Source organism: Haemaphysalis longicornis, unplaced genomic scaffold (genome assembly GCF_048455015.1).
Source record: "Haemaphysalis longicornis isolate Haplotype H1 unplaced genomic scaffold, Haemaphysalis longicornis Haplotype H1 scaffold_8, whole genome shotgun sequence".
Taxonomy (NCBI): Eukaryota; Metazoa; Arthropoda; class Arachnida; order Ixodida; family Ixodidae; genus Haemaphysalis; species Haemaphysalis longicornis.
The window spans coordinates 108,360,334-108,373,338 of record NW_027526445.1 but is presented as its reverse complement, the minus strand read 5'-3'; the positions used below and the strand labels follow the sequence as shown (position 1 = coordinate 108,373,338).

The 13,005-nt window shown below is 45.9% G+C and overlaps 1 protein-coding gene across 1 annotated transcript in view; it reads right to left on the bottom strand.

Moving 5' to 3' along the window:
* LOC144148892 (uncharacterized) overlaps nt 1-12,734 on the bottom strand; it is a 28,901-nt gene extending 16,167 nt beyond the window's left edge. Inside the window, exons 1-2 of the mRNA XM_077680416.1 lie at nt 12,588-12,734; nt 7,998-8,136 (exon numbers count right to left, since the gene is read on the bottom strand). Coding sequence (XP_077536542.1) covers nt 7,998-8,136; nt 12,588-12,639 — 191 coding nt within the window. The 5' untranslated portion in view covers nt 12,640-12,734. The remainder of the gene's footprint in view (nt 1-7,997; nt 8,137-12,587) is intronic.
* Between the last annotated feature and the right edge of the window lie 271 nt (nt 12,735-13,005).

Here is a 13,005-nt window from a genome sequence, read left to right as displayed (position 1 = left end):
ATTGTGGTATACAATGAGTGGGGGAGCGTTTGGGACGCATGCTCAGTGCATCCGGGAAACAGCCCTTCAGTGTGTGGTTCTTGGCGGCGCCATCGGGGTGCTACATGCCATGGCTTCAAAACGCTGCACCTGCGTGCCGTGCGCGCCGCGATAACACATCGCGATAAATCCGCATTCAAATTCTTCATAACGGGCGTGGTGCCCGCTCACCCAGTCGCGCGGCGCGGCGCGGCACGCAGCGCAGCGTTTTGAAGTCATGGCAAGTAGCACCCCTATTGCGCCGCCGAGAACCACACACTGAAGGGCTGTCTCCCGGATGCAGTCAGCATGCGTCATGAACACTCTCACCCTCACCGTATACCACAATGCGTCATCTCGCTTTCACCAGCGCTCACCTGTGGCGCAACAAGCACCGGCAGCCACGCGCTCCGAGTATCGCGTTTCAATCGCTGGGTACTGTACGTTCCTGGACTCCTGGTTTTTTTTTTCGAAGAGTGTATTCACAGGCTGTAATAATTAGTGTTTGCAGACAACTAGTAAGGGCCACGGAATTATTCCTTTTTCGTCGTCGTAAGAAGCCCGCGCCAAAACCGTTTTGCGATACCCGGGGCCGTACGGTAAATTTGACGTGCTTTATAGAGAGGATTTGGTTTCCGAGTCCGGCGGCCGTTTTGGTGTCCAGGCGAAAAATGAAAACGCTTGCACATGGGAGGTACTTCCGTTGCCGTAATGAGTACCTTGCTGCCATATAGAAATTGCATCGTTAAACGCGTTTGATTGTCCGGATCGAGGCACAGAAACCCAGTCTGCATTTTGTATTTTTCAATTTTCCATGGCCGATGCTTGTCATTGTCGGTAGGCGTCAGGTAACGTTTTAAAGCAAAGGTTTTTACCTCTACTCCCCAAGGGTTCTTTAGCGACCGTTGGTGTCACCAGAAAACTCCAGCGAACAAATAAAAGAATTTACTGGAACCGCCGGGAATCGAACCTGGAACTAATAAACTAACAACGCGAGAGCCCGTTGTCTTACCGATTTAGATACGAGGCCACGTGAAGACTGAGAGGACAGGTGGTTTACTCGCCAAGCACATCTACGGGTTTACCCCGTGCGTTCTTGCTGAATGCTATGAGAAAGCGTCTCGCGACCACTCACGCCCGTCTAGCGGCCCTGTGCAGCACACCTTGCTAATGGGCTAAGAGTTACAAAAATTAAAGTAAGCTCACACCAATGCATGGCATCTCACTTCTAGTACGCCAATGTGCTAAAGCCTGTGGCCTCCAGTGTTCAAGTAAACAATCACAGCTCCTTGTCGTCCGCCCTAACGCCAAACCAAGGAATCCATTCAAATACTCCTTGATGGCCAGGTCCATCACTCCAAGCCCCAGCATCAAGATCCTGGGCCTACATCTCGAGGCTAACACCAAGAGTTACGTTCCCTTGCAGCGCCTCAAAAACACCATTAATCAAATCATACACATGATCAGGCCAGTCGCCACCAAGAAGCGATGCCTAAAGGAATCCGGTACCTTTCGATTAATTGAAGCTTTTGTCCTCTCGAGAGTTAGTTACGTCCACCCCCTGTCTTCTTCTGGACAAGGGAGACATAGAGATGCTTTATAAAATGATTAGAAAGGTGGTCGAGCAGGCCATTGGTCTTCTCATGAGTGCGTCCACAGAGAGGCTGCTTAGCACGGGGCTCCACAACACGGTGGAAGAGCTGATAGAAGGACATCTTTCTAACCAGAAGGTCCGACTCAGAACTGCGATGGGTAACCGCATGCTTCACCAGATTGGCTGGGCAGCCCAGAATGTCACTCCGCTTGACGTACACCCAGACTCTCGGCGACTAAAACTAAAGATGCTCCCTTTGCTTAAAAATGTGAACCCCTCACATGACGAGGGTCACCGAAAAGCACGGGCTCAAGCACTAAATACCACTCTCGGTGGGGATCATGCAGTTATCTACGCAGACGCCTCCAAACATCGAGGGAAGCAATACGCCATGATCGTGGCTACCTCCAGAACCAACCCCCTTGCGTGTACCTTACTTTGGACCCAAGAAATGACGGCAGCAGAAGGGGCAGCCATCACCTTGGCTCTTGCTAAACCAGGGGTTCGGAGGGTAATCATCGATTCCCAGCAAGCCACTGGAATTACCAGTAGGGTTGGCTGTCCTGACCTGCACTGCGCGTGCTAAAAAACCACTCCCCAAGCGGTTCCATTCAGCTCATCTGGACACCCCCTCACGCTTCAATGGAGGGCAAAAAATACGCCCACCCAACAAGCCTGCGCTTTTACCTCCGGAGCTATTGAGCTGCACGAGGACAGTCACCCGCTTGTCACGTTGAGGGAGATAACACCGCATTATCGCCTTCTGAAACGGACCGTACCTTCTCCTTACCCTGACCTTTCCAGAGAACAACAAACTACCATACGGCTCATACAGTCCGGGCCTCTTCCCACAGCCTACGCGTGTTCACTTAATATATCCGAATCGCTACGACCCTGAATGTAAATGTTACTCGGAAGTAGGAACACTCCGCCCCGTAATCTGGGTGTGCGACTTTAGCCCTGAGCACCCTCCTCTCTTTCCGTCAACTACCCAACAAGAGCAATGGGAGATGCTGCTGTCCAGGCCCTCTCTACCTACCCAGCTTCAGCGGGTGAACAGAACACAGGCCACGCGGACTGCATATGGGCTCCACAGAAAAAGGAATCACTCCCCAGGGCTGCACTATGGGCCGGTCAGAAATCTGAACATAAGTATTTCTTGCTCTTCCTCCTTCTCTGCCGCAAATCATGTCGCCTCCGTCCGCGACGCCGAGACGGAGAAGACAGATCGTCTAACACCGGGTTGGAGCTTACTTTAATTTTATAAAAAAAGTTTCCACTCTTGTGCTACACCAATACAACTCAACCAAACGCCGTTCATGCTTCATGCATTGATTTAACCTTAACAAGAATATCTCTTTGAAGGAATAAATGGTGTGGTTAAGTGCATTTCAATTCTCTCTGGTTTTGCTATTTATAGAGCGATGTGAGTGAATTTAAGTGACGTCGCATGGGTAATCGTAATGGGTGCCGTTTACAGCTTTGCTTTCCAACCACATTCACGGGGTGGATTGGCGCGATTTTTTTTCTTAAATAGGTTTTCGCGTCGTCGTTTCGGCTAGTGATTTTTCTGTCACGTTGAGTTGTCTGGATTCTGTGAAGATTTGTAAACTTCATTACGGTGCGTTTAATTGGTAAAGTTTCCACATGAAGCAAAATTCATGAGTAACACCAGCCCCCATCATGTGTTCACCACTGCTGTCGTCTGTCGGGAGTGTCAACTCGCGGTTTGCAGAAATATGATAGCATTGAGAGCGCAAACGCGGCGCGTCACCGGCGTGGAGGTCGCTCGACGCGGTGGCTTATAATGTTGTTACAGATGCGCTGGCTGCTGCTCGGTGCGAGCAGTACCCCGATGCTTTAGCGAAATATATTGACAGCAATTTCGTTCGATCTTTAACAAAATGTTTTGAGCCATACTAGTGGTGGAACTTGTTTCATAAAAAGAAATTAGGGCACATTACCCTCCCCATGTAACAGGAGCAGAGTGTCTTTACCGCGGCCAATTGACGTGTCTGCGTCAAATAAAATTATAGCCATATTTTCTCGCACGCCTTTGCACAGAAAAAGCGCTCGGCCTTCCTATGTACCTGAAGAAAACGCCATTTTGGAGAGCATTTGAATCTACAAGCAGTAAGAAATAACTAATTGCCTAAACACAGCGATGCACTTGCCTGACTTATGATATTTTCACATAGTTGCTAACGCGTTGGTGATACTTCTGATGCGCCCCTTCAGACTATAGTGTGCTGCCGCCGATAAATAACGCCACCACTTCGTACCTAGTCACTTTTTCACGAGCCGTTTCTCTTCTTCACGCAGTGCCAACACAACAGATTGCTACCCGTGACTAGACGTTTTTCAAATGTGTACAACGCTGTTTACATTCCAGTGCGACGAATTTCCAGCAGCAGCAGCTCCCTGGCCAAAGATTGCTTGGGGCGGTTCTACAAAGGCCATCTACATCATCGGAAGTGGTGTACCTGTACCATAATTGAAGCCCAGAGAATGTGCTTTTTCTTTGTTTGGTAATATATTACATCAAAGACATGAATTACCGATCAGCTTTAGGCCAAACGTTGGTAGATACACTCAGTATCCTGCAAAAATGACGAGTTTCCTTTCTGTTTTCTAAGCAGCAAGCTGCTAAAAATTCAATAAATAAAACAATAATTTTATCTTTACAGGTTGTTGTTTGCTCTTCCGCAAAACAAGATTTTCATTAGTGTGTTCCATAAGAGCATCTGCCAATATTTGAATTTGTTATTGCAGTATAAGTCTTTTGTGTTCTTATTTGTATTTTGGATATCAAATAAAAAGAAAACCTCGTTCCTTTGACATGGTGTCATTTATGTAATTTTCGTCTCACACTTGTGCATGCTCATGAATGCGAGAATGACAAAATACTTAACGTATATATATCCAACTCAGTTATCTGTTCGTGTTCCCAGCTCGTATGAGTAGACTACCACTTCAATATCCGGACAGGTTTAAGTTAAACAGACACATGCTTTACAGCTATGCTTGCAACATGGCATTATGAATATAGGGATTTTTTATTTTGGGATATGTGCATTGAGGCCTGATAAATCATGTGGCAAAACACTGAGATTATAAAGGTGAAACCTTATTGCATGAAAACTGAGGTCATGGAGATGTTCCAGAAGTGCCCAAATTACAAATGTGTTAGTGAACTTGCAGTCATTGCAACCCATTTATTTGTGGCATTGTTTTATGCGGTCTAAACTTCCGATGCACCAGTGGGCGTTCATGCCCAAGTGCTGTGGTTTTGGTGAACTGCCTTGAAAATGTTGAAAATGCTGAACCGCCACCTTGCGCTTTCACGTAGAATAATGTAACTAGTTAATAACGGAAGCGTGAATGAAACGAGGCCACTTAAAAAAAATGCATAAATCCAGAGATTTCTCTACTAATGCGCAGCATTTCTATGCCGCGTCTTTCCAGTGTGAGTCTTTATAGCCAATTTTCTTAGTCCTGCCCGTCCAATTATCTCCAATTACCCTATTATAACGATTACATGTATTACTTGTGCCAAATCTGCAATTTTTGTAAATGAAGGGCGTTACAAGGCTCGGCATTTTCCGTATTTTTTTATATTTTTCTTGTTATTTAGTTTTTCAAAATTCTGTTCTACCAATTATCTCCATCTATGCTATGATAAGGATTACAAGTGGAATTTTTGCTAAATCTGCATTATTGCGGAAATGCAGGGCGTTACAAAGTTCGCCATTTATCGTCATTTTTTCATATTTTTTTCTGAATTTTTAGTTTTTCAAAATTCCGTTTGACCAATGATCTTCATTTAGGATATAAGAACGATTACGGGTGGAACTTCCGCGAAACCTCCATTTTTCTGGAAATGCAGGGAGTTACAATTTACACGGCCGAGCGCTTATCCGGTCTGCGAGAGAAAACTCTATGATATTATTTGTCTACTGGCGATCCATCAAAAAAAGAAAAAAAAACACAGTATATAGTGGGCTGTCCGACGGCTCTTTACCTGGGGGTCAACGAAGCAGTTCTGCAGGCGTCGCGACTCAATGTTATGTAGAGTGACTGATTTAATATTGGTTCATTAAATTACCAAATGCGTAAATTGCTACCGCCCCCCTAACCAAATCAAAGGTCAATGCATGTAACCGCACCATCAGATGAGCTACAACGAGCAGAAAAATTCAGTACACCATTTCATGCTTGGTATACTTGCCACTCGTGACGAGACAGTTCTTATTTTCAGTACGATAGTGAGCCTTACGTATTAGTTAATTGCAAGCATTGTCATACGGGTCACTTTCCGCTAACGCCCAAGAATACTTTTGGTAACAAGGCGGAAGAACTGTTATCAAGTTCGTTTGCATTCATTAAATAAATCCCCGCACGGCGCATCATAATGTTGTAACGGGCACACAGCATGACAAAGGTTTTCGCTCGTACCGATGTACTTAACTTCCCGCAAACCGTAGTATTATGCCTCTTTGGTAGAGCGATTCAAAAACTGTGGTATGAAGAAAGAGACTCGCCGCCGAATGTGTTATTTAAGGCTCCTGCTTGAAGCGCAACAGCATGCAGAATACGTATAAGCCCATGCTTGCACTCCCCAGCAGCCCGTGGATCGTGGCGCAGTGGTTATGATATCCCCCGCTTGATGTGATGATGTAGTAGACCCAGGTTCGATTCTCCGTAGGGTTACGTCTAGGTGCTTGCATGTCTTGCATGATGTAACATGTGTTAGAGCATTCGTCACGGGCTGCTGGCGTTGGCCTGGCAATGCGAGTGAAAAAAAAACGGATAAAATCTGTTCTGGCTGAGTGGCTTTTTTTTCTTTTTTTGGTAAAAAGCAACATGGCCGCTTACTTGAGGGGCCGTATGCTTTGGGGGCCGTTTCGTAAGCCGGATAGATTTGGATAACGGCCCACGTACAAAAATTACGGCCAGCGGCCTGCCGAACACACAGCCATGTGGTTTAGGTGGCCCTCGGGCTAGGCAGCCCTCAAGAGGGCCGCGTGTTCGGTGGGCCGCGTGTTCGGTGGGCCGCGTGTTTGGCGGGCCTCTTGCGCTAGAGGCCGCCTGAACCACCGCTTTATAAGCGGCTTTAAATTGACAAAGCAGCCCGCCTTCATGCGGGTAGGATAACCAGGAATTGACTAAGAGTGTATTTTAAGCACTCGAACAGCAAATGTAAAGAAATGTTCCAATACACAGTTTTCACGTTCCGCTTGGAACGCACGTGTTGTTGGGTGCCTCGATTCACGCGCGTCTCCGCCGTAAAGCAGCGCTTGTGAAAAGGAATTCGGCATAGAGCAGTGGAATGCAGTAAATTTAATTTGAATGGAAAATACGACATGCGCATTACTTTGGGAGAAGCGAGGCGGAGAGGAACCGCAGGAGACGTTCGCAGGAACTATAAGGGAGGCATGTACTTGGCAGGGGCGCCAGACGACTATCGTCCACCGCTGACATTTGCAATGAAGTGAGCAGATACGGGCCAATTTTTAAGTTTGGGCCACATAATTGTGACCTTCTTAGAGGGAAGACATGAAACAAAAAGTGACAATTTTGTACGCCTGGACGCCCACTTTTACTCGGTTCTGTGTGTATTTTGCATTGTGCTTGTACACTCAGCTATAACTATCTGGAGTGTAAGGTCTCGTCAAAATTTTGCAACTCCACCAATGCTTGCTGTGTCCAATGATCGTGGTCTCTTTCTGGGGTGGAAAGATTAAAACAATAATGAAAAAAACGTCGTGTACTAATTCGCTCGTACGCAAATTCCCAGCAACTTCCTTTTTCAATTTTCGGTTTCAATTTCTGGGTTGCACACACCCGTCTAATCACACTTGATGGGCAAGCGAAGCATTATTTGTGGCGGCACCCCATTTACATCTAGCACCACTTCACATGACAAACTGCTTGTTTGCATCGACGCAGTTGGAGCGAAAGTCTGCCTAAGCGTGTCATCCTGCTCTGGTCAAATGCTGCGTTTCCTAACGCAAGTGCGGAACTGCGGTAGAAGCGTAGAAAAGTAGCCTAGGGTGCACGCACCTCCATGGGAGAATTGGTCGAAGCATAGCAGAGAGATAAGCTAGACGGAACACTCGCAGTACGCGAGACAGGCTTAGGCCATTGCTGTCTGCATATTGGGTTAATATAAATGCTATGTGCATGTTTAATAAACAACGCGTCTAGTGTTATATGAATTATTACACCATACGAACAGTTCACCTGCGCAATAAACAGCATATAAATTTGTTGCGGAGTTTTTTATCCTTTTCTTTGTTTCTTTGTTTTCCCGACCCCCCATATTCTCTCTGGAAATTCATTAGTCTAACACCTCCTCCGATTCTGGATATAAACGATTACTTACTGGCATTGATCTTGAAGTTCCTCGGCAGTTTCAGCCAGGCGTGTAGATTTGAAAAAGGGCACAAAGTCGAAGCCGCACTCCTCGACTTCCGCTGTACTGCACCCCTCCACTTCCTTGAAGAGAGCGCTGCTGGATACAGCTGCAAAAAAGGCATTTTACTTGCGACCTCCTTTTAAATGCAGAGCATTTCAGTAGCTCACGATGTCACCCACGTTGACGTCCGTAGTCGTAGTCCGCACCCCTTCCCCTACACTATATAAAAAAAAATACCATCCGGCGCCTGGTTTCGATCCCTCGACGCTCCGGGCGGAACGCATTGTACATGGTGCTCTACCCACTGCGCCACAAAGCCGACACAGAATGGGAGGCTACGAACGCGCCTTATATCCTTGACTCATTCAAACTACGTCAAGAAGCTGCTGATACAACGCATTCACTACCACTAACTCCCCAAACACTAAACGTTAACGCAATACACCCACCCCCTATGCGACGCATTTACTCGAGTCCCCCTCGCGGGAAGATGGGCCCAATTGTTACTGGTATGATGGATTTATCGAGTGTAGAAGCATTGTCGAATCAGTCAGTATTGTTTTTACTTCGTTTGAAGCCCGCCAGTATACACAAATAAATATTGATCTTTGGGACCGAATGGTTTTCGTACGGCTTCGTTTCCTTATGCCGGCATTAGGGTTTTTAAATCTTTGACGAGTATTTGTTTCGGCGTGATCCGTAGTCCACTGGGAATAATTGATTGCATTTGGCGGAGACCAGCAATTTATGTTTAAAACAGTCACCTTTTAATAATACAGCACAGTCAATACTGCAATAGAGTAACGTAAAGTTGATATTGGTCTTTTAAGTGGAACTAAATGCAAATTGAAGCATTTGGTAAGAAATTTGAATAAACTTGGCGCTTCCAGTAGGCACTTATAACTAACCTGTCCCCATTAGAGGCTCTTCTCTTCGCTGAAGATCAATAAGAATGCCAAATGTCTTTCAGCAACTACCCAGGCCTCTTTAATGAAAAACCGGTTAAGTAATCGACACACCGCATCGAAGGATCTAGGTTCCGTAGGCGACACCGGACATCGCTCAAAGACTAATGGATACGCCAATAATGGAAAATTAATATAACGAAACCAATAACTAGGAAAGAAGCAGAAAGTACAGGTCAGAAGGTTGCCTCGAAGCTTTAAGCCACACCTCGTCGTTTCTAAGCTCATGCAGTACGACTTAATGCTCAGGGGCACAGATGTCTGCCCCGATTTCCTTTCTGGACACCTGCGTCTGAATTACTGCTATGTTCCATAAGGCCGAGCCAATCTGTGGCCTTGGAGATCAATTTTTCTTAAGGGCAGGAAAAATTTGAACACTAACGTAATCACATACGTAGTAAGTAACCAACATCAAGGGAAAATGTTTTGACGCCATTTTTTGAAAATTAGGCCGGGAGATCCCCGCTATCATTTCAGTGATCTGGAAGCAGCCAGCAAGAAACTTTGGCAGCTGTGCACAAACATTTTCCTGCTGCTACCATGCTGGCACCGAGGTAATTAATTATAATATGAAACGCTTTACTCTTTAACACAGGTCGTTTTGGGGGCGCGACCACTGCCTTGTTAACAGTGCCTTCGTTAATGGAAACAAAGAAGCGGTACTGTAGAAACGCCTCTTGGCGTTTTTTACCAGACGTCAGTCTTCCTTGGGCTACTTAAATGCAGAAATTTGCTGTCTGTCTGTGTGTCTGTCTGTGTGTCTGTCTGTCTGTCTGTCTGTCTGTCTGTCTGTCTGTCTGTCTGTCTGTCTGTATGTATGTATGTATGTATGTCTGTCTCTATGTCTGTCTGTCTGTCTGTCTGTCTGTCTGTCTGTCTGTCTGTCTGTCTCTGAGTCTATTTAGCCAGCCGGCCAAAGTTAAACAGAAGCTGCACAATACTGTTATATACCCACACCCAAATCTAACCATCTATGTCCGGCGGCAAGGTTTATACTTGTCAACATTTTTGGACATGAACCACACGTTACGCAAATATACGACCGGAAATTATTACATACCTGACACTTGCAGTGTTCCTTTGTTAAAAAAATTCATGACAGCTTTGTTTTCGCGATACGAAATAAAATACTACATCAACTGCACAAAACCGTCGCCGGCTGTTGCCCGCGCCACTATAGCTTCTGGCAGCATTAAACACATCAAATGGAAACAGTAACAAAAGGTTCCCCTAGATAGGTTCCACGTTCCACTTGGAATGCACGTGGAGCAGGGCAACGTGGTTCTATAAACATCGTAGCACGTTGCCTCGAATAATTGGCGTCTCCGCCGTAGGGCAGCGCTGGCATCGAGGCACCCGACTTGAGCTTACCTCTAGCCTCTGATATTGGGAGGAAAGAGACGAGAAAAAAACAGCATTAGGCATGAGCTAGAAACAAAAGGGGGGCATTAATTGGAAGGGGCGCCAGTCGACTATCGTCTTTTTACGATATTTGCAAAGAAAGTAGCAGATACTCGGCCATTATTTCACTTTGTTACTGACCTATGCTGTAACTATTTACAATGTTTTTTACTCGGGCCGAAGAAACTGCAAGGGGTGAGAATCCATTATTCGCCCATGAAAGCTTACCGGTGATTTTGATTTAGCTCTCCTTTATTAGCCGGCCAATAAAGATGTTGTTTTCTGTCTCTCAATTTTGTACAATTATTTTGTATACTTAGGTCAAGCCTTGTTTCTCTAATTTTTATTCAATATTGAAATAGTGGTACGAGGCTACAGAAACAGCAAAGCTGGCGGCCCCTCTCCCTTCGTCTAGACCCGGCTGTTCCATCACCATCATCAGCACCAACCCTCTAGGTCCACTGCAGGAAGAAGGCCTCTCCCAGCTACCCCCAATCGCTCCTGCCCCGCGCCGCTCCAGTCTAATATTTGCCTCCGAATTTACTTATTTCGCCACACCATCAAGAAATTGGCCTTCTACTTTCAGCGGCGAAGCCACTTATGGGATGGGGCTTTTGGTGTCTCGTGTCATCGTGGACGTAATCGTCGTATCATGTAGTCACGGTACTAAAACACCGAGAAACTCGTTTACGCGTCGCTCTAGAACGTAGCGCATGCTAAAGAACATCTGCACACTCGGTTACAGCTCGCGCTGGAGCGCTTCGTAACCCATATTAAAAAAACACCGGGACACTAGTTTAGGTCTCGCGCTAGAAAGCTTCGTGCTTCAAAGAGAATAGACTTTTACAGCAAAGCTGTATACCTCTACCTCCAACGATTTCGAGTCCGTTGGCAAAAACGCCAAGGCGCCAAAGTTACACTTATACCCTGGGTGCTTCACCCCTCCCCAGGGTTCACGGTACTGGAGATGGCCCGGGAGGTTTTTTAAACCGGTTTTTAGGTGTCCACTCTGTCACTCTGATAGTCCACTCATTGTCATTTCGCTAATTACGTGGCAGGCCCAATTCCATTTCTTTTTAGGGGTGAAGCCCCTTAGGCGCTCGGGATATCGGCATCTGCTGCCGTCGTCAGCGTTCTATGTAAACGTCCCGGTTTCGATTCCCGGCGCCTCCATAACCACATTTTTTTTTATTAGGTGCGCAGTTCCAAAACCTACTCGTGGGCTCGTTGCTTTCTCATAACTTTCCCTCACAGTTCGAGGTTTTTTGGTTGGATGGATGAATATTGCTCAGCCTAAACATGTCCGCTGTTGAAAAGAATATCGGCGCTAAGCAGACGAGGGCGAAGGTAGATAGAAGCAACACATACTTGTGCTACCTTCGTCCACGTCGGCTTAGCGCCATTAGGATGTTTACTACTGTCATGAACAAACTAGCTCAGGTTAAGCTGTGTGATTGTTTTGTTCTTGTTCAGCATCACGGTGCACCCCGAAAATAGTTTCCGGGTACATACACGGAAAACCAGCTGCAACCAATCTTTTTTTGCATTGATCTTGCGATGAACGATTCACAACGTTCGTGTCGAATACGCCACTGTAAGTGTTTACAATATTTGCCGCCGGATACGTAAGCATTAACCACTTTCTCTCTAGAACTGCAAAACCGTTTGGAAAATGTTAAACCAACTAACTTGGTGCAAAGGCGACATATCAGAAAAGAAGGAAATGGGATGACGATTGTACCAAAAAGCAGTTTTAAAATTTATAACAACGGAGGAGCATGGCGCGTGACCTCAACATTAATTTTTCTGATACGGTGATGAAGCCATTTTAATTAGGCTAAAAGACACCAGCTTCCAGCGCAGTGCTTTGTTGCAAATCTCCAGGGATAGAAAAAACGTATTTTTTAAATTAATTTTTTTTGTGCGCAAGACAAACTGAACGCGGAAACAATCACACTTAGCCGCATATGACAAAAGAGTGATAATCACCGAAGTTGGGAATTTATGTTCATAGAACGAGTTATCAACTCGCGTGGCCCACAAAAAGGAAACAAATGGCAATCCAAGTCTCATAAGAACTACGAAGAAGGGTGTTATTTAGTGAGGGGGACTTAGAAAAAAAAAGGCAAATCACATAGCTGCATTGCCTACCTAGGAAAATTTTCTTAAGCTATCATAGTCACGCACTGACCTCCAACTCCGCAAGCCAGGATGACACCGACAGTCACAAAGGCATGGATCATCTTGACACTGTTTGGGCCGGCTCGCCTGTGGATCTGCAGTCACCGCAGTTGGTGCTCCTTATTTATTAGGCTGTCCAAACGTCGGTACACCACGCCCATGCGCTCACTGCAAACATCCCTTTCACGCAATCGGCATGCTGAAATCCGCACAGCACGTACCACTCGCACACAGGCAGACATGCACTTGTTACGAAACGAGATGACAGAGCAAACTACACCGCTGTGGAATTGGTGTATTTACTTTACTGTCAAGAGATACAAAAATATAACTCCGGAACCTGATTCCTCTGTGCTTCGTTTTGCAAAAACACTAAGGCTGTTTGTGTTTTTTTGTCTTGGCAGTTTGCTCGAGCGCGACGCTATACG